This window comes from Pezoporus wallicus, unplaced genomic scaffold (assembly GCF_028554395.1).
Source record: "Pezoporus wallicus isolate ANWC-B61680 ecotype Strahan unplaced genomic scaffold, APGP_CSIRO_Pwel_v1 contig_6783, whole genome shotgun sequence".
NCBI classification, from domain to species: domain Eukaryota; kingdom Metazoa; phylum Chordata; class Aves; order Psittaciformes; family Psittacidae; genus Pezoporus; species Pezoporus wallicus.
In genome coordinates this window covers 1,978,504-2,000,128 of record NW_026637555.1, presented here as the reverse complement: position 1 = coordinate 2,000,128, position 21,625 = coordinate 1,978,504, and the positions used below count along the sequence as shown (strand labels likewise).

Below are 21,625 nucleotides of genomic sequence, written 5' to 3'. Positions count from 1 at the left end.
CAGTGTTTTAGGCCTAGATTTCATGTGTTAGAAGGTCTATGCAATTATCTGCAAAACTGGTGCAAGGTGTATGTGTTCTGTGGCTCTGTTTACCAGTGTTAATCATCCAAGAAAGAACACATACAAAACACGGCTCCCTTTCATTCAGAAGGTGGATGCATATGCATCTGTATCTCTGTGAGAAACTATTTAGGGAGTCGTCTTTTTGAAACGGGTTACCAATTGTGAACACAGAAGATACATTCAGTATCTTTTTATAGATGCATCTGATGAAAGAAGAATTAAAAGGATTGCAAGAGAAGCTTCTGAAAGAAATGGTAAATGAAGTTATGTTGTCTTAATTTTTATTCATTGTTTAAGTATAGCTGTTTGAATAGTGAATTATTAAAAATTGCAATTTCTAGTCCTATATCTAAAAAAAAAAAGAGTCAGAATCCAAGTGTCACAAACATGTTATAGTTGAAACCTTACCTGGGGGATGAAAGCAGCAGGTAGATTCAGACAGACTGTTTTAATTCTGAGTCTTAATATATTGAACATTGACATGGAAAAGAAAAATATCATATTTGATATGTTGAAAGCAGCACATGCTATACACCCGAATTAGAATACGTTGTGATAAATGTAATGCTTTTTATGCAGCAAGAAGAGGAGCTGTGTAATGTTCGCAGAGGATTGCAGACATTGTTTCAATCAGAAGACAGAATTCTGCAGTAATATTATCAGATACCTTCCTGAAATTCAAGGTGAATATAAATGCTCTTTTACAATGTAAAATTTGACAACTTTTGTTTTTTACTCTCAAGGGAGCTGCTGTAATGAAAGTGTATTTTCCTTATAATATTCAAATCTTTGTGGATAAGACTTCTTTTATATGTGAGATTTGAAATTATTTTACAGAATCTGATAAAAGGCAGTATGTAAATTCTTAGATTTTTAGCATATGCTGTTTTTTAAGAAGTCTTAACAATTTTGATAGGTTATTTAACTACCTTTCAGAGAAATCCCTTTGAATTTCACTTTGAATCTCTGTTTTGGGTCTGTGTGTACAAAATACCACTTTTGTCTGATCCAGAATACAGTCAGAATTTATCTGAGGATCAAATTGCCTGTGTTGATCTCAGTCCTGTTTGCCTGTGCCTGTAGACTTCAGTAGGAGTTTCTAAGAGAAAACAAAATCTGAACGCTTGTGCTTGAGCTGTGTTGCAAATAGTTGAATTAAATATTTCAAGAAAAATGTATATTGTCTTTTATTTTGCGAGATGTCATTTCTGTTTTGCTTTAAATCAGTAATACATATTTGAACATCAGTCAAATACATCTTACTGCTGCAAACCAATGTGCACTGAAAGTAGAATGCAGAGTCAGTGTTAGTCTTCAGTGATGAGGAGATGGTTTATTACAGAAATAGCTGTAAATGAAATATATTCCCTATATAAAAAATACAAGGCTGTGTTGTCTCTGGAAATTATTGTATGGAGGTTTTCAGTAAATAATTTTTTTCCACTCATCCCATCTACCTAAATGTACTTGATAACTTTTCTGATTTGAGCTTCTGGCTTTTGCGTGGGGGTTCATTATATTTTTACCCTGTGATCACTGCTATCTCCACTAGATGGACCTCGTGAGATGGTAAACTTTTTGTTCCTGGTCTACCTGAATTTATAAGTGTATGAGACAGTATTTTTTTTCTTCTAACTGTACAAGGTTTTAAAAAGTACACTGCAAGGCCTGAGTTCTCTTCTCATAGTGAATGCATATTGGAAAAAGTAAAACAACTGCTAATTTTAGTGAGGACCTGTGATAAAATACAGCTATGAAAGTTTACTGTCCTGTCACTGTTGACCCAGCCCTGTTACCTTCTAAAAGCTTCAAGCAGGTACAAGCAAATTTAAGCAGTGTCACAAGGGAGCATTCACAAAGGCAGCATTCAGCATTGGGAAATGTTTTTTTGTTGTTTTTTTGCATGTGGTCTCCAAACAACAGAGCTGCCAGCAACAAGCTGAGTGTGACCCCTGTGACTCCACAGTAGTCACAACCTGCTGGCTCTTACCAGACTGAAGCCTGGGATGCTGGTGGTGGAAGGACAGCTGAGAACCTGGAGAAGAAGTAAAGCTGCTTGCTGCATAATTACAAGATGGTTAAGTCACGTTAGTAATACCATAGCCACTGTTAGACATTTCTAAAGCTGCTCTGAGTTACCCTAAAAATCTTTATCATATTTTTCAACATCCCTTTAGTGAGTTTTATGGAGTGTTTTTATTACCAGTGAAAGCACACATCACTGCTAAACGGGAGTGTTACTTTCATGGATTGTTAGCCAAGGCTGTAGTTAACAGCAGGTCATCTCCTGTTCTCAAACTAAGTGGTCATTCTGCTGAAGAAACTTTTCTATCCTTTCTGTTTACCCTTTTTGTATATTACACCTGGACTATCACTATGTTGTTGCATAGAATGAATAGTATTAATAATAAAATTATTGATCAATCTAAATAACAGTATGTTATTAGTTACAGTGTTACATGAACTTGTGAAAAGCCAGCAAGTTACAAAATTGCAATAAATAGGAAAAAAGAATCTTTGAGTAATTCAGGTCTTCAGCTGGTAGTCACATAAGTCAAACATAAAAGGTTGTACAAAGCTGCAGGTAGCTACAGCAAAGCCAGTGAGCTTCATTGGGCCTGGGAACCACACCTCTCAGGGTTCTTCTGTTTCTGACTTACATTGTAAGTGTTGCACTGTATGTACTTACCTTCTATTCTTAAATTTTAGTTTAGCCAAAGATGAGCTCTGTATTTACCTTACTCCATCCCAACACTGAGTGGCAGAAGAGAATGGAAAGTTAGTGCATCCACTGTTTGCACTGATTCATTCACCTCACAGTGATTTAGGAGTAGTTTATACAAACAATTTTACATTGCATGTTTTCTGTTATTTTCATGCTTTATGGAGATCATCTCAATGAAGCTACAAGATCAAGAGCACCTTCTTCAAGTCTTTAATACTAAGCAACTTCCTATAAGGATGTAATTTAAGACTCTTGCAGAGAAATTTTTTTGTCCTATGCATGGATGTGCCATTTTGTTGCTGTCTCAGCAGGCATGCTTTCCAGCTAGCCCTTTTTTTTTTTTTTTCCCCTAAGCTTTTTCTTTTAGTAATATTTTGAGTAGAATTCTCAGATGCTCCAAGGTGTTGAGTATTAATGGAATGTCTGGCTTTACTTTCACCCTCAAACAGTTCTGCTAGCTTTCTTATTCATATCTAGTGACCTTTTTCTTACTGTCAAGAAAGCATAAGATTTGTTTGCCAAACATCAGAGCACATCGTTATGTATCTATCTATGCTTGTCCAGTTTACTGACTTTGAATAACAGTGACCTTAACTGTCATTCTTTAGAGGACCAGAACCTTAACTAGTGTAGAATGACAATCATATTCTGCTGGTCAGGATCTGGTCCAAAACACCAATATACCAGAAGATAGAAAACCTCAGTTTAATATCATCGTCTTGTAAAGATTCTGTTGTGATAAAAAAGCAATATGATCTGGTGTATAATAACAGTGATCTCCTCCCTTCAAAGCTGTCCCTGGGGAAAAAAAGAGCTTTAGGAACCATGTTCATTTCCTGCAATAAGTAGTCATTTAATTAAAGAACAAAAGTAACAGGAATCAAAAATGCTTGCAGCTGTGATTCTGTTAGACATTATATAAAAAAAGAATGAAATTATAATACATTAAATTAGTTTTTAGATCATGAACTTAAGTGTTTTACAAACTAATTGTGGTAAGTTCAAAATGTCTTGTCAACATAATACTGAATGACAGTGTGTCATGTCCATTTATGTCAGAGGCCTTGGAATGGTAAAGCCTGTACATGCACAACATCTCCTCTTCCAAGATAGACTGCAAAACAGTTTAAAACAAATGTTGAAGGAGAGTAGTAGTTCTTCCAGGTAGCTTTACTTCAGTCTTTTTCAGCAGATCATCCCACTCCACAGGCCATCTCTCTTCTGACTTCAGAGCAGAGTACAGCTCTGGTGCTGCTTTCTGTCCATAAGTGCTGCAGACTTCAGCTGCAGAGTCCTTCTTCCACATAAACATCAAGGTAGCCTGAACTGAACTTTAGGGAAAGACTTATATATTCCCTGATGTGAGTTCAGCAGCAATATCAAAAAGTAAAGACAGATTCTTCTCAGAAGAAAATTTCTATGGCCTGTGAAATCTAAGAGAAATAAGAGAGATGTTTCAAACCACTTTGAATTTTCTAATATTGTATAATTTTAAAAAGATTTAAAAAAATGTTTAAAGGTACAGTAACAGTACTGAAGAACAGCAACTTTAATTCTTAACATTCACCAGCACAGTTCCACACGTGTGCCATGACTGTAGTACAGTTACAGTCCTTAGGGCCCAGTCTGACCAGTTCACAGTTACTTGGGAGTGCAAATGCAAATATAGATACGGAGTTGATTTTGCTTTCTTTCCTTTTAGGAATTCAGCCAGTTTGTCATTGGTAGAAATATTCTTTATTATGCAGGGACTTTGTTATTTTCTAACAGGTAAGCACATATGGTTGGTCTAATGTACGATGATATTAAAAGTCTGTCTGGAATAACTACACTCTTGCGCTGTAGGCTTGTTCTTTGGTTGAGGTTATGTAACTGGAGTCCCAGTGATTTGTAATGCCTTAGCACCGATTGTAAAGTGTGAGCTTGTTTACTCCCAATATCCTGAACAAATTTCAAGATATATCTTTACTATCTACTTAAATTCCAGAGGTACCTTCAGTGACAGAATGTGTATCTCACTTTCAGACTTAAACTGCAGTCCTCCCGTTCCCCACCCTCCGCCCATGTTTAATCCTGTCAATGCAGTGATGACTCTGTAATGTTAAAAGAGCCCTGACAACTGCATGAACAGTCTAGAATTACACATCTTCAGCATGTAGATCAATGATCATCTTTTCACTGGGCATCCAGAGCTTACTGGAACTGGAATTTGTTGCATTCAGAACTAAGTATGGCACCGTGGGCGCAGGTGTGGCTGAAGGGAGCCTTCCAGGACACCACACTGCACATCAAGTTCCCTAGTATAGTGTTAAGCAACTTATTTTAGCAGCAAGCACACCTGAGGATGCTTACAGCCATAGCAAGAGTACACTGTGCTCCCAACAGCTCCAAAAATTGTATTTTAAGAGCAATTGGACTTGCTCAAGGGATGTAACGGAAATTGTAGGAGCCAACTGATTGCTGTTTCAATTTTTCTCTAACAAGGTCTTTTTGCAAGTAACGATGCCTGTGGAATCAGCCTCTCACATTTTTTCCCCACTTAGAAGAGGGAGATGAACGTTTCCATGCATGTTTAAGCATGGTACCTATCAGCAGTGCTGGCACATGAAGCAAGTACTGCAGTGACTAGGTTCATGTTGGCCTGACCGCTTGGACAGTGAGAGGACTCAAAACCAGTCATCTCTCCTGTGCTCTCCCCTACTATTAAGTGTGCTTGGGGGGCTGCCATCCTTGCAGTAGCAACTGGACCTGCATGCAAGGGATATTGAATCCATTAGAACAAATCCCACTGGAACTAATTATTACTTCCGGCCATTACATATGTCTTGTTACAGTGTGTAGAATTTGGTATCTCTTAGCAGGGAAGTTGCAATGTTTGTGATAATGAGGTTGCAGACTCCAGTACATTTAATTCAAAAGCCTTTCTATAGCATATTGTTTGTCTGTTTAAAAAATCTTTTTTTTTTCCTTTTATTTTGTACATTTAATTTTTTGTCATAGCTTTTGAATCTTCAGTGCAAAGAATGCAAGCTGAGTGATGTTCTGGAGAAGCTCTGTGGGGGCTTCTCAGTATGTGCTAATGAAAGCAAAACTAAAATAGAGAAGCCAGGTTCAGAGCAGGAAAAGAAATATTTCCATTTTTATTTTAAAACAAAGTTTCCTTTGCACAGTCTTCTCCCACATCCAGCGTATAAGAGCTTTGGGACTCAAGCAGACTGGATTTAGCAGGCAATGGAAATAAACAGCTGGAAAACTGACCTTGTCAAATGTTTGCTTGATGCGTGTACCTCCATTTCATTACTTTTGTATTCATTTAGCTCTTTCCTAATTGCTGCCTAGGAATTGCAAATAGAAGAAGGTTAACGATCTTGTGAAGTATAAGTGTGGTAAAATACCAGACTTGCAGAGCAGAACAGGAGTTTTTTTAAGGCAGAACTAATAGGTCTTGGATATAGCAAAGGAAGATGTCATTTTAGTTATGTCGGTACCTTATCTGCTGCTGATAGTCTTGTCCATGGTTTATCTGCTCGCCTGTCATAGTCCTGTGCTTTTGCTACTTCCACATAATCACTGAATCGAATCAGGATCTTTCTGTCTCTTAGTTCATCAACTGTAGGTCTCTGGTTAAGCTGTATTAAGTAGTTTTGTAAAAACAAACAGTGTTAATAACAAACATCTCAACAAAATGTGCAATGTCTTCTGCTTCCTGTCTTATCTTAGTGTGCCAAGTCCCAACCCTTGGAAATTCCAGGGAAATACTCAGCCCTTTGGAGGACTGTTAAAAGAGTATTAATGGTTTAAATGGAGATGTGGGCTACAGCACAGTGGTTTTATAATGGACAAAAGAGAAAAATATTTTACCCTGGATTTTGATAAAGTGTCTTTACAATATGTAAAGGAATCGTGATGAATTTATTATGGTCTATGTATAACGTCACACACTGTAGGGGTTTTCTACTACAGTCCACAGCAGATTGTGTGAGGTTTTCAGGACTGGACCCATTGTAAGAATTTTGATTTGGCTTTTCCAAGTTATCATATTTGGTTTATCATTCCAGTAGGGATTCCTGTGAACAAAACAACAGATCTAGTTCTGATTCTGGGAATACCTTAAATGCAAAGAGAAAAAATCTGTTGTGGGAGCACACCTGGTGCTCAGCAGGGAGTCAGCTCTGCTCCTGATTGCTGCAGAAAGTGAAGTAGTTCTTTCCCAGTAGTATAGCTGAAAAATACCCAGTGTGCAAGCAAAGATCCCTTTTCTGACTTAAACTTTATATGTAAATGTTCTACTAAGTCTTGTGTAGCTGAGATAAATACTTTTATAATTCATATTGCCCAATGCTCAGACACTGCTAAGAAGGATGTCTGTTAAAGGCGGCTTTGTGTAATAATGACCTCTATGACTGGTTGATGTTAGATCAGTTTTGGTAAGTTTCTAAAAACAACAGAAGGTATTGCAAGATCTTACCTTTCTTGTCAGTCTCTGTTTGATTTCTCTCCTTTCTTCCTGTTCTGTTTGATCATTTCGTTCTGTGAAGAATATAAAAAAGAGAGATGACTTTCCACATGAGGAGGTTGGTATTTTCTAAAGTTCCAGGCAATAAAAACCAAAAGCTCAGAAATATCAGTAGGTGACTCTTAGTTGTGTGTTTTGTTAGTTCAGTACATCTCTTTGGTTCTGTCAAAATATCTAGTAGCCTCTGTAGTGACAACGTCCTCATGCCAGTATCTGCTTTTCTAAAGTCAGCTCCAGTGAGATTTAATAAAACAACAGCAGCCACACCAACTCTCCAGCTATATATACTTTAGAAGGAAAATCAAAATATTTCATAGTTAATCACAATTTTTTCCTTCTCCATATTGTTGGAGCCACTCATTGCTGTCACATGCTGAAAAGATTTATTGCAGCAGCTCCAGGGAAAGCATGTTCTTTCCTGTATAACCTCATTCTGAGGTGACACCTTTAGATGGTCACACTGTCACAGTAGTTATCTCGCACTTGCATGCTTTTTCTCGTTGCGATTTGGGATATGCCACTGACATTAGAACCTCTTTATCCTCACGGGGTTTGCTTTCGTAGCATCGTAGCATCGTTCCACTCTAACCTGAGGCAGGCTGCTTTTGTGTGTTGTGCCTATTAACATTCAGGCCGTGATAACTCCTCCACCCAGGGTCTAAAAATAGACCAGAGTGCTGTAACGCTGTGTGAAATATATCCTTTGCCTTAGGAAACGATTTAATGGCATCTCTATTTCTAGTACTATCTGTTACTAAATTAAGGTGTGAGTCTGTGACCTGAAAAAAGCTGAAGACCTAGAGGAAAATGTAACCATTGTGGGATTCTCTAGATACGACTGTGACTATGTAGATATATACACCACTTGCATGAGATATTTCCAGTGTTAAAGCACACGTGATTTTTAATACGCCTTGAAAAAACACTAGAACTGCAGATGAGTTTCCAAAATGATATTTTTAGTAATGAGGGATTTTTCTGCCTTATTTTTAGGCTCATTAGATTACACTGAAGTGCAATTGTAAGTATCTATTTAAAATAACACAGCAGTGCATAGCTACAACTGGCTATAGTAGAAATGTAAATCAAATGAATCTAAAATGCTATAATGTGCTGTATTACAATTTGGTGGCGAGGCACACAAATATAAAAGAGAATAGGATAGCTAAAATGAGTGCTTTGTCAGGGATGAGCAGCTATTGAAGTCTGGAATGTTTAAAAAGAGAACAGGTTTTAAAAAGTAGAGTGTATTCTACGATGGAAGAAATTACTAATATGCTTCATTCAGGTTTAATTCACCCCTTTTAAAACAGATATTATCTATATATTTTATTCAGAGATCTTTCTGTGGTGTAGGCCCTTTTTAAGGTGTGACTGTAATGTGCCCCGAGAGAATTCCTAAAGCAAAACTACAAGGACACATTCCTGATAAAATATGCTTTTCCAAATACAGTAAACATGTTTTAGTGACCTAATTTGATGAGAGATGCACCCAGGTTCAGTGCTTATACCCAGCTCCAAGAAGTAATAATTAAAAAATAGTTCTTTTAGAAAAAATTAACCCCAGAATTGATAGGAAATGCTAGCAAGGGCATGATAAAATTTGGGTGTGATTACAGAGGCAAACCAGAGAGGTTTTTCCCATCAATATCATTCTGCCTGTGCTTGGAGGGCTGGTTTCGTAAATTTTGGTGGAGAGACGCTCCCAGTCATGAAGTATCATGTACAGTGCTGTAACTCATTTTGCTGCTCTCTGAGTTACCCAGGGAACTCTTGGCTGTTCATGGCACTAAACCAGTTGCTGCTGTTAAGAAGGAACCAGGGACTGTACAGTGTGAATTACGAGATGCTGTCTTTTCCCATGTGAACACCAGCTTTCTGATGAATGCAGGACAAACACATGTGACTACCTGGGCTGTGATAGTTCATGTGCTTTTCATGTTTGTGGTAAACCAGTGGTAGTTAAAGGACTTAGAAGATCCACAACATTGTAGGAAAGCATTGGCTTTAAGTTTGCTTTTTAAGTATTACTTTTATCTGCAAAACATCTTCCTAAGGGAGATAAGAAGTCACTTCTTTTAATCTTCCCAAGATTTCTTTTAGAATAACACAATAATTGCACTCAGGCACTTGAAATGTGCTTCTTATTTGACAGAGTTGTTCAAATGTGAATTATTAGTCCTTACAACAGCTTTGGTGTAGCATTGCTTCTGTTAGCAGTATATACAGGGAACATCAAAGATGTTAGGAAACTAAGAACACAACTGTACAAACTTTTACGACCTGGAGGAGGTTGCAGTGATTTAACTGAAGGGCATTTCTACCACACTTGCAATAAAAGGAAACTATTAATTTCTAAATTCACTCAGGTTGTTGCATCTGTCCAGCCTTTTAAGATGACAGCTGACGTAAGTAAGTGGTGGCTGTAGCTCTTTACAAGATACTTAGCTTTTTATATAGTGGAAGGGGTAAGTAAAATAGAAGTGTTTCTGATCTCAGCTGAACCTGTGCAAAGCCTGAGCCTGGACTGAAGTCAGTAAATGCGCTCCATGCTGGGAGTTCTTTAAATGAGATACAAATCTAAACCAGCATGTTTAGCTGGCATCCAGGAAATATCTTTAATTCTGCTTTATCTTCTTTCCACTTTATCTCTCTCTAAGCTCATTATATGAATGTATTCAAACTTTTTTTATTATTAAAGCTGGTCAGTGTAACCCAGATTAAGGATGTAACCAGTACGCTTCAAAAAGTAAACAGGAACAGGTTTTTTCAGTGGAGATCAGCTCTTCCTTAGCCAGGAAAAAACCCGAAGAAACAGGATTTCAGAGATCTTGGGTACTGACTTTTGAAAATATGGCCCCACATATTTCAGAATCTTGGGTTACTGTTGTTTATTGTCTCTTGTGGTAAATGACAGATGAAGCTAGGCCAAGTTCCATTCACATTTGCAAAGCATCTATCTATCCTTTTTCCCATCTATCTATGTACGTGTGGACATCTAATTTTACTATGTGCATTGTATGCATCGGAACAGTGCTGAAAATAACAATAAGTACACTGTGGAGCTCCTTTTTGTTAAAACTGAAATGAAATATCCAGTAACTTCAGTGGCAAGAGTATAAGGCTTTTACTATGAACTACCAAGAAAGTTCTGAGATGCTAAATTTTAGGTGACAAAATGTAGATAGAACTTTTTTCCTAGTGAATTACAATCACATGAAATATGAATCAAATAGCAGAGGCAGTACTGCTTGTAAGGCAGACTTATGTGGGTTTATGTTTTATGCTTGTTTAATGAGAAACAAACTATTTAGATTATTCTGATTTTCATCTTTCAACACTAAATAGACCATGAAAATAACAGAAGCAAGATACTTTCCCTTTAAGCAGATGGTCTCCCCCTTCCTCCTGTCTGAGACCCATAATGGAGACAATTCCAAAGCTCTCCCTCATCTTCTTCTCACAAGATTCCCAGCACTTGTGAGGAAAGGGATGATGTTCACCACTTACTTGATCCCCAAGCCACAGCACAGATCTTTAGGAAGAGTTGCACATTTCTGCCTTGTGTTTATTTGAGAGATGTAGAGAACATTCCCCTGTGGCAGTATCTGTGCAGGCCTGGAGCTGTCCCTCTACTAATATCTCAGAATGAGTTGTCTTCGGGAAGCTCTCTAATGATATGAACAAATGTTAGGAGAATCGCACCTCTGGAGGGATGCTTTCCATATTCACTTCAGCTTTGGGGGTATTCACTGTACAGTTTGCCATGACTGTCCATGTCTTGAAAAATGTCAGTTCAATTCCCTTTGCACTGTGTGACACTAGGATTGTATTCCCCTCTTAGACATCCCTAACAGTGTAATCAGAACAAAAATGGCTTGAAAGGCTACATTTGAACCAGTCACTTTTTTCTGTACTAAATTGCATGCCTTTATCAAGTTGTAAATTCTGAATCCTGCAGTATTTGAAACCTAGGACGTGAAAAAGTGAAACTTTTAGGTACAGAAAGTAATCCTCGTCAGTTAATTTGTCTGTTTAAAAATACTGTGTTCTAGAAATGCAGCCACTGGTTCCAGCAAACACATATAAAATACTTCAGGAAAAAAAATAATACTCACGTTTAAGTATATTTCTTCTTTCTAGCTCCTCAACAGCAGGTCTTTGGCTGAGTCGCCTGCGGAAAAACACCAAAATCACATTTTGTACCATGCCTGTCCTTTGGAAAGTCTGCAGTATTCTGAGTTCTGGTTAGTGTTTTCCTCAGGGAGGGGACTACAAAATCCCTCTCCAGTACTCAGGAAGGAAAAAAAAGCACAAGAATCCTGACACCAGAATGCTTTCTTGTGTTATTTTCCCAAATATCAGCAATGCAGGTAGAAGTTCTCCTCTAGTTTGCTCTGCTGTCAGTGAAGCGCTTCCTCAGAATGTGCATCCTTTTCACCATACTTTCCAGACAGTCAGTTGGAACCAGTTAAATTCACTCTTGAGAGGGTATTTAAGGTGGTTATCAAATGAGTTGCACAGTGATCTTCTGTAGCTATCACTGCCTCTCCCTTTTAATCTCAGGTAGCAGTGGGCTTCTTTTTTTCTGTTAACACCAGTGGTGCATCCTGACAAAATGCAGACTTGCCAGAATAAAGCTTTCCCGTGGTTTCCCGAGTACACATCTAACAGACCAATCCAGCAGCTCTCCTCCTGCCTGCTGAACAAAAATTCGTGTGCTGCTCACAGCCTCATGCTGTCTGAACGGAATGTCTTATGCAGTTTCACCTCCCCTTTTCAGTAGTGCTGCTTCAGGATTGAGTCTTCAAGTCATATGACCAGTGCCACGGCGATTTTATTCTGCATACTAAATGAGACTTCCCCATGAGACACTGCTAATATCTGCAGAGAATCTCAGGTAATTGAACCCCTCCCTTTGGCAGACACACACACACACACATGCTGCATTTGCCATCTTTCATGTAATAATCCAGCAAGCAGATTGGAAAGAGTTTATGATGCTTTCTGGCCCGCATCCTGGCAACGTTAAGGATTCTCATCGTCTTGCCTCCAGCAGATGTTGCCAAGCCAGAGATGGAGTTACAAAGAAATACTCAGAGCAGGGACCACACTGCAAACCCCTGCTGCAGTAGTCATCCTTCTAGTGAGTATAGGAAATAAAGGAATGATTATAAGGTAATGCCATAACAAGATCTACATTTTACCTACATGGAGACACTGTTACCAGACTGTAAAAAAAAACCATAAAAGTACCTGATACAAATTTCTCCTTGTTCTGTAAGCCTTACCACATATATTCATTCAAAATAACTGTCTTTATTATCAGACCAACAGCCCAAATTATAAATGCAACTCCTTACCCTTTTTTAATGAAGTTCCCTGAGATCCCTGGGAAAGCTTTCAGCTTTGGCAACAGGAAAGCATCACAACTGCTATACCAGATTCACACCAACAGAAAACTTATATGATGAGCTCTTGTGCTTAGAAACACCCACAGTGTAACTCTCGTTCTTCCTACCTAACATTTTGGATCACTTAAAGGTTTTCTCCTGGTCTCTGGATTTCTCTTTGGACTAATGAGTCGGATACTCCAGCAGTGGATGTTGCAATAATCCAAACTGAAACAGGAACGATGCTAAAATGCCATACTAAAGGCTTTAAGCATGTATTTTCAATTCCTGTTACCCTTGGACTCCTTCTTCACTCATTCCCCTTTATGCCTCAGAAATGATACAAGTCTCTCCAGGTTTTGTTTGAAAGAGATTAACATGCATTTTATAATATAAATCAGAGAATGACTTACTGGGAGAGCTTATCTGCAAATGAAAGGTCCACCCGCCCTGCTGCTCACATGCCTCTCTCAAACCATTCTTAATTACAGCCCTTCCATGTGAGCTTTATGGATTCTCCCAGAATCTGTACATTAGACTTCAGAGGCCCCTTTTAAACTGGGGGATTAAAAGCCTATAAGAAGTGATTAACGCAGTATGAGAATGTCTATGAATGCTCTTTGTGTATATATATACATAGCTATAACATGTATGATGGTTAATTGTTTAAAACCTTGTTTCCCTTCTGGCTTTGATAAATACATGGTAGGTGCCCAGAGACAATATATTTCTGTGTACATCCTCAGCTTCACCCACAACAGAAGGAAAAGGTGCAGATACACACAGGCATATAAATACACACAGAGGGCATTGGGTTTTTTTTCTAAGATTTTCAAACGCAGGGACCACGCTTCTGAGCTTTTTCTCATAACCATGGAACCAGATGTGGAATTTCTTCGAAACAAATTTGTAACATGATCAGGAAGCTGGGAACAGCGTCAGGATGAAGCAACGGGAAGTGGCAACACTACTGACACTGCTGCTACGAAGGCGTTTCTGTTCACAAGAAGCCTCTCTGTGTACAGAACCCCCTTTGGTTCGTTTTCTCTGCTGTGAGAGCTGTGCTGCACGGCGGCTGGACTCTGGGCAAGGGGGAAATGGTGCGGGTTGGTGAAGGACTCCAGCGGCCTCCACTGATGGCTGCGGGTGGTACTGAGGGGAAGCAGCGGTGAGCGGCGAGGGCCGGGGGAGGACACATCCCTGATAAGTAAACCAGGACGTGAGAGGCCCTTTTGCAGGAGGGTCTCTTGATGTCCGGAGGGCAGCGTGCCCGCTCGCAGAGCATGCTGCCTCTCCTGACTGTCCATCACGGCAAGAAACTGCTTGCCGCTGAGTGTTCAGTGTGGGAGCAGAGCCTGTCCTTCCCGAGCTGCTTTGGGTGGATGGAGGAAGGTGCTTCATCCCCCACAGGGGGCTGAGCAGCACTCAGCTTCCTCAGAAGGGGACTCGCAGTCCCCCTTGCCACCGCCAGCCCCCCTCAGAAGGCCTGCAGGAGGGCTCGGAGCGAGACAAAGACAGACCCGTTTCTGAGGGCTCCGGTCAGGTCAGCGGCTGGGCACAGCACAAGGGAAAAGCGGCACTGTCAAAACACCTGTGCCTCCTGAAGGGAGCCTGTGAGTAAGAAGCTGTTTCAGGTGACTTCGTGCTTCTGCTTAGCCGAGCTGTTTTCTGGGCACCATGGAGCTCTGCATGCTCTCTGTTTTGGATGTTTATTCTCTGAAGCTGTTAAGCATGAGCTGCTACCTCTAACAGACCCAGAGAGCTCCCCGTGTGCATTGAGCTCAGTGTGTTCCCTCAGGAGGCGGCCGTCCGGCCCTGCAGAGAGGCAGCACCATGGCCTCGGGCAGTGCGGCCTGGGAAAATGGCAGCCACTCTCCTCACACTCTTGCTGGGGAGCACAGGCCGGGAAGCAGGGACTGAGACACTAAGGCTCTAGGGAGGGGATGCTCAACTCTCCTGTGTTTAAAGGAAACAAACTCCAGCTGAATAATGATTATCAGCAGATTGCATCGCAGCAGGGGAGTTGGTGTGTGATCCCAGAGGATGAACCAGGCACCTGGTATGAAGGAGCCTTTGTGAAGGCTAAAACATGAGCCCTCCATAGACTGTGGGTGATCTCCACAACCTTCGCACACAGAGGATTCTGTGTTTCAGAACTGCAGACCATTTTGAAGCAGAGTCCTGGCTCCTTTCCTGTGGGTTCACAAAGCTCCTGCACCTGAAGGTGGGTGGTGGCAGGGCTCTGCCTGGGGCTTCCCTGCCTGGTTGAAGGTCTGAGGTAGCCATGAGGCTCCAGCCCTGCTTGGATGTGGACGTGTATGTGGACGTGAGAGGTGAGTCCTGTGCTTTCCATTTCTGTTGCTTTTTTCATCTAGGGAATCGGTCCAGTATGGGACTTACCTCAGTAAAGCGGCTGTAAGCTCAGGTGGGAGGACTAACATAGTGCACAACTTCTGTTGTGTTATAGCAATGGTTTCTTTTTAGTTGACTTTAATTTTTGATATCTATTTCTTGCTTTGAGAAAAACATCCAGTTAATGCTGTTGTGTTCTTGGGTGATATGAAAATCTAGGTTTGGGTGGTTTTGTACTATCTGCTGAGGTAGGAGTGTTCCTTCCAAGCACCTCTGCAAGGACAGCCATTTCTGCATGGGACTTGAATCTTTCTTGAAAACTTTGAAGTAACTTAAAGGCAAGTCCCACCTCTGTCTAGATTCCCTGTGGTGGGAATGCATGGACTGTGATTGATATTGCCAGGATCTTATGTTAAGTGTATCTGCTCCAGGAATTTACTTCCCCATTAACTTAAACCAAAAGATGCCAACAGTAGAAGTAAGCGGAGCTGGACTGGCAGTGCCTCAGCCCAGGGAGAGGGACTCAGGGAAACCAAGCAGAAATTGAGCCACCAGTGTGGCTTCCCTGTAAATAGTGTTTGGTACAGTTCAGAGAGAGTTTGCTGTACCTGTGTCAGTGATGCCCTGAGACTGGGTAGAGACCAAATCCTGAATGTTTTCTCACAATGCTAAAGCAGTTGCCATACATTGGTGGGGATGATACTAACAGGGACGGCTATTTTTAAGTTTGGAAAAATAAGGTTTTGTGTTAATGTTATTCTGTGCAAAGCAAGCAAAAATCTTCAAGCACAACGTGTTCTTCAGCTGTTTGCAGTTCGGGGAGTGTGCTGGGGGTATTTTCAGATTACATTTAGAATGTTTTCCCCAGTAATTTGGGTTCAGAAAGACAACTGGATAAACTTACATGCTGCCATCTCTCAGAAGCCAAAGGCTTTGCCTGCTCCCATGTCCTCTGCAGTGTTACTCTGAGGGTTGGAGGCACAGGTTGTTGCAGGGTAGCTCAGTCACCTGTGGTTCTCCCCAAGAACACCCTGCAGGTATGGCCATGTGCGCTCTTGGTCTCAGGGTACTTCAGGTGCTGACAGTCTGCACATGGCCTCAAGGTTATTTTCTCCATTCAATGTGCACATGGGTATGCTGTGATGTGCACAAGGGCTCCATGCTGGCTCTGAAAGGAGCAATAAATCCATGCATGTCTGACGGTTTCCCTTGACGTACACGTGTGGTGTATAACTGTAGCAAAACAGGCTTCCCAGGGAATAATAAGCGCTGCCCCTACCAGCCCCATGGGTGGGGAGGTTTCTGCTGGCTGGTCTGGTGGAGCAAGCTGCAGCCCTCTGCCAGGAGGGCCTGGGTTGAGGTCCTGCTAACTAACATGGTTGACACCTGCACAAGTACACATGCCAGAGTCAGCTTCAAGGGGTAAACCACTAATTGCTCATCCCTCTGGAGCAAGGGCACATGCTGATGAGCCCAGTGACTCTCACATGTGCCTGTGACTCCTGATCATGGATCAATATTTACTTCACGCAGCCTGATTGTCTCCTTCACTTTCAAGGGAATTAATACTGTGGACCAGCATTACACCAAGGTTGATAGCACTAGACTTACAGGTGACTCTCAGCCCTCAGCAGTCTGAGAATTTGCATGTCACTAGGATCCCAGGGGCTGCTATCAGACAGGCAGTGCATCAGTATGTCCTGCAAGCTGAGACGCTTCCAAGTTCTCTGTCCTCATAGTTCACCTTAGCAGTGTCTGCTTTGTCTGTCGTGGGAACTGCATCTCAGCAAAGCCACAGCAAGCCATGGGCTTGCAGGTACGGGCACAGAACAGCTGATGAGACACAAATTTGGAACAGCCCACCTATATGCATAAGGGGCTAGGCTGTCTTCCCACACCTCAGTCAGTCCTTCCTTTCAAGCTCCTCTTACAAGCCTGCAGTCTCACCTGCCTGGCAACCTCTAGCTAGTGCAGAATCCAGTGCAGAAAAGCTCATGTTCTTGGTTCATGGGGTTTCTTATCTGTTCCCAAAATGTGTTCCTTTGTTTCCCAAATGTTGCATAGATTCTGTTGCACAGTATCTGTATATATGATTGTCATAAAACTGGTTTTCTTATGGATTTGTAGCTGAAGCCAAAAGACATACTTTGGAATCCTGTTTCTGCTTTTACTTAGTTAGATCCATGTGATTCTGATAATCTTCTGTGAAGGGAGAGATGGACTGGGTAGACTTGGACACGTGCATGTGCCTGTGGACTCTGGACTGACAAGTGAGCAATCAATCCAGCTTTCAGTAAATGAGCTGTAGCCAGCAGCAAATTGCATTGATTGTCTCTTGTGACAGGTAGTTTTGCAGTTAGAGTTGGGAAGGGGGTGGGGAGGATTCCTTTCACAGGAGAGCTCCAGTCCAGGCAAGGGGAGGAGAAATGGGAATGTCTTGTGCTTGCTTCTCATAAACCAGCTTGTGCCTTCTGCCTGTCAGGAGGCAAAGGCTCTGCCTCTTAAATTGGCATCTCTATTACCAGAACATCATGTTCAATTCAACAAGAAGTTTATTTTCATCCTTCCTATAAGTAGCTGTGATGAGGACGTGTGCCAGGGCTTTGAGTCACTCCCCTGCTGCACTGTGGCAGTGCAGTACTGCTGGCAATGTACAATTATGGGTAGTAGTAAATTCTCGGTAGGAGGGACTTGCCTTTTACAGTCTGTACAAAATTAGAAGGCAGACACTGAGACACAAACTTGTTTTACCCCAAGGTAATTCTGGAACATGTAAAAAGTGGTAGCTGAGTGATGTGCCAGTGTTTCCCGTAACAGGGAAAGAGTAGCTGCTGCCATTCTTTGATAGAGCAGTATGACAAAGGGGAGATGGTATGACAGATTTTGTGAGTTGCACGCAAAAACTTTTACTTTCAGTGCCCAATATTTGTGTCTATGTCCCTCCATAGTCTATTTCTTGCATCCAATTAAGAAAACTGCCTTTGGGTGTCCAGTAAAAGATGCTGGATAAAGGCAGAGGCTGTGTACGTTGCCTTAATTACACATCTTACTCATTTGTTTGGCCTTTAGTTCTGGCTGGATTTTCAAGGCTGGAAATCAGCAAGAGTTTCAGTTAATTATGTTGTCACTCATTTTCCAGGCAATTACAGTTGTCCATCATTATAATTTCTGTGATATAAGCCCTGCAATGAGGAGTTCAGATTTCAGCTGGAATAAATACTACATACTTGCCCAGTGTGACCCTTGTATCATAACCCACTGCCCATGAATGACCTATATCCTTGTGACAGGTTTGCTATTGCAGAGTGTTACTTGGTGATAATCACTGTGTGGGCTGAAATACCCCAACAGAGCTAGGATCTAATTATGTGAGAGGATTCAAATGGAGAAGGCTTTACAGTAATCACTATTTTCACCACCTGTGAAAGCCCCGCTGCATTTGACCTTTGGTTTCATAGTTTTCTCCATGTGTGAGGAAGAAAGGTCAGACACAGCTGGAGAGCAGAGCCTGCCTCTCAATTCAAAGACCTGCTGCAAATCTCAGTGAAGATACTGAGCATCCTTCCATCACCTTCAGGAGGCTTTTGCTTTCATACCTCTCTCAACATGCAGTTAAGGGCTCTTGGAGGATGTTGCAGCACAGTCCAGGACTGACATAACATAAGGGTTTCCATTTTTAGTTGAGATACTAGTTAATATACAAGAGCTAATATGTCTATAGTAGGGTGTAAATGTAATAACTGCTTACTTCAGAACAGGAGCTTTCTGCTCTCCCTTCCATCTGCTCCCCCACTCTGTGGTTTAACAGAGCTGTTACATAGTGGACCTATCCTGTTTGTAGGAGAATTGCAATATTTAGTCATTAGTGTGACAAAAGTACAATCAATTATTCAACCAAAGACATGCTGTTTTGGTAGTGGTGTCAGCATGAGCAGCTCTACTACTTTATCTTGCTTCTGCTTTGCCTTGCAGCTGGGCAGAGATCTGGTTTGGGGAATACATTCAAGCTAAAAATAGCTCAGCAAGGAAAACTGCTGAAAGAACGTGTTCTTCAGATAACAGCACGAGTGGTGCAGGCTCCCAGTGCAGCTCCTCTGCTGAAGGCTGATGAGGGCTCAAGGCTGTGTATTAAAATATATTTTGAAAGGTCTTTCAGGTGAAACCATGTGCTGGATCACACTCTGCAGGTCACTGAAAATGGTTAATAATGTTTCATTACAAAGTAATAGATTATTTATATTTTTTTTTCTTTTTTTTAATTTCTGAAGCAGGAGTAAAACTCTGGAGCCCTGTGTTCCCACAGGAAAAAAAAAACAACGGTGTTATATATCTCTGATTTAGGCAAATCAAGAACATTGTGGGCTTGATGCTTCAGGACATCCAAACAGGAGGAATCATATAATCCCCATGGTTTTAGTTCTATCCTATTGTATATGTATTGCCATTATATTATTTTAAATAAAGACATCTCCCACTGCTGAAAGGCTAGTAAAATCAACTCTGATAGAAACTGCCTGAGCAACAGCAGGGACTCTGCTAGTCAATCACTAGTAGGCCAGAAGCAAACCTTTGCTCAGTGGTGGGGACTGCCACTTTCCTGAGACAGTAAAGTGAAACAGTTGCATACTCCTGGGTTATGATATGTACAAAAAGAAACAAAAAAGAAGTTAGGTTTTAGCTTCACTATACAAATGATGCCTAACACAGTGCCTGTGCTTGATCTCCTGCAGGGAGCTGAGGCTGGCTTCCCAGCCAGTCCTGACCCTGTGAGAAATGAAGTGTCTGTAGGCTCATGACTCAACTTCCCAGGCAGCCAGGAGCATGATTTCAGCCACTTCAGTCAGAGAGAACAGGGACAGGAGGACAGAAAGACATTCCAGTTGGACTATAGCACTAGCTGCATTTCAGAGTCCCTCAAACAGAGATGCAGTACATGGATGGAAGCATCCAAAATGTCCTGAATTGAGCTAGGATGCTCCCTGTTGCACAGCTAGCATTAAGATCCTGCAATACCATCCACTTAACCTACAAACAGTTGCTCCTATTAACAGATGCCACTGCAGTTGTACAACTGTGGGATTTGGGTCACTGGAAGAAACCACAGCTGGATTTGCAGAGAGCAGACAAAGAAATATTGGTATGCATAGCTTGTCAGCCTGCCTCTGCTGGCTATATGTAAATTCTCCTTCACCCCCTCATTTAAAACAAAATAATTTGGGAATGGCTGTTCTTGCTCTGGATACAAACTGCTGAGAGTGTCCCCATGAGATGTGAGCTCTGGAGAAGTTACTTCTCTATTCCTTGTAACCTCTATTAGTATATAAAGGACCCTTCGGCAATCTATGAAGTTACAAATAAACACTTGCAGGCATATTTGCCACTGCAAAGTGTTGCATAAAGCAATAGCAAGGGTTTACCCCAGAGCTGGTGGTATCAAGCTGTGTGAGCCTACGAACCCAGCAGCATCAAACCCTAGCAGGAGAGGGCATTCAGCTGCACTTTGCAGTCTGGTTGGAATGTTGGGCTTCATGCCAAAGGACAGCTTCTTAATTACTGAAGTCAGTCAAGGAAAGTGGAGCACTTTTGTGGCTTTGTGTAATCCCTAAAGAAAAAAAAAACCCTAAATGATAGTGATTCCTAAAGTTGCAAATTCTTCTGGGATAGACAGTCCTGGCTGGGACCATATGTATGACTGCACACCTGCTATCAAATTGCAGGAATCTCTCTGGGAACACTCTTCCTGGCAACGCAAGTACTCTCTAGTTCTTGCCTGTCACTCACCCACACAGCATCTCCAAAAGGATGGGATATCCCTGCCTTCAGATAGCATATCACCATCTGTTGTACTATTTTCTGTTTCTCTGGTGCATGCTATTGTTAGCCCAGTATTTCTCAGCACACAGCTAGACCAACAGTTTGCCCTCATGCTGTCATTAACCAAGGCTGGCCAGCCTTTGCCCGCAGCATGTTCTGAATCCTGCTTCTTTATTGCATTCCTTTTTTTTTTTTTTAATCTTTTGAGTTATTTGTTGATTTTCAATGCAAAGAGAGTTCCTGTTATCAGCATTCAGAGTGAAATGAGAGATTTCACTGCCAACTTGGAGATGTGGCCCAGCACCCTGCAGGAGTGCGAGTCTCCTGGTCACAACAGGAATAACCATCTGTGGTTTAGTTGTTTCACCAGCAGATCTCTGCAGAGGTGGTCTATAGGGTTATCCCTGCCATACAGAATAGGAAAATGTGGCAAAGTGTCTTGGCTGAAAAACCAGGCTTGCAGACACACCAGGGATTTATTAATTTCCCACTTCAAATAGCATTTCAGTGATTAGGTTTTCCTTTGGTTTTAAGTTGGGCTGAGAGAGGAATATGACTTATCACTTGATGTCACAAAGTGTGACACTAAACATTACCCACAGGCTAACCTACATGGAAATGCAGAGAGGATTTGAATTCAAAAACATCCTAATATTCTGTCTAATCTTCCCCAAAGCTTTCTGCGGCCGTCCTTAGTTCCATTTAGGATCCTGTGTTTAGTTCTGGTGATGTAAATCCAAGTAGAGGTTGCTGGCAAATTTC

The 21,625-nt window shown here is 41.3% G+C and overlaps 2 protein-coding genes across 5 annotated transcripts in view; one reads left to right on the top strand and one right to left on the bottom strand.

The window, feature by feature from the left end:
- The window catches only part of SYCP2 (synaptonemal complex protein 2), a 29,207-nt gene extending 27,977 nt beyond the window's left edge, over positions 1-1,230 (top strand). The window contains exons 43-44 of the mRNA XM_057406386.1: positions 261-317; positions 643-1,230. Coding sequence (XP_057262369.1) covers positions 261-317; positions 643-717 — 132 coding nt within the window. The 3' untranslated portion in view covers positions 718-1,230. The remainder of the gene's footprint in view (positions 1-260; positions 318-642) is intronic.
- Positions 1,231-3,616: 2,386 nt separating this feature from the next.
- PHACTR3 (phosphatase and actin regulator 3) overlaps positions 3,617-21,625 on the bottom strand; it is a 107,381-nt gene continuing 89,372 nt past the window's right edge. For all 4 annotated transcript variants that reach the window (XM_057406376.1, XM_057406377.1, XM_057406378.1 and 1 more), the window contains exons 9-13: positions 11,423-11,478; positions 7,257-7,318; positions 6,277-6,417; positions 6,047-6,123; positions 3,617-4,221 (exon numbers count right to left, since the gene is read on the bottom strand). In XM_057406376.1, coding sequence (XP_057262359.1) covers positions 4,206-4,221; positions 6,047-6,123; positions 6,277-6,417; positions 7,257-7,318; positions 11,423-11,478 — 352 coding nt within the window. In that variant the 3' untranslated portion in view covers positions 3,617-4,205. The remainder of the gene's footprint in view (positions 4,222-6,046; positions 6,124-6,276; positions 6,418-7,256; positions 7,319-11,422; positions 11,479-21,625) is intronic.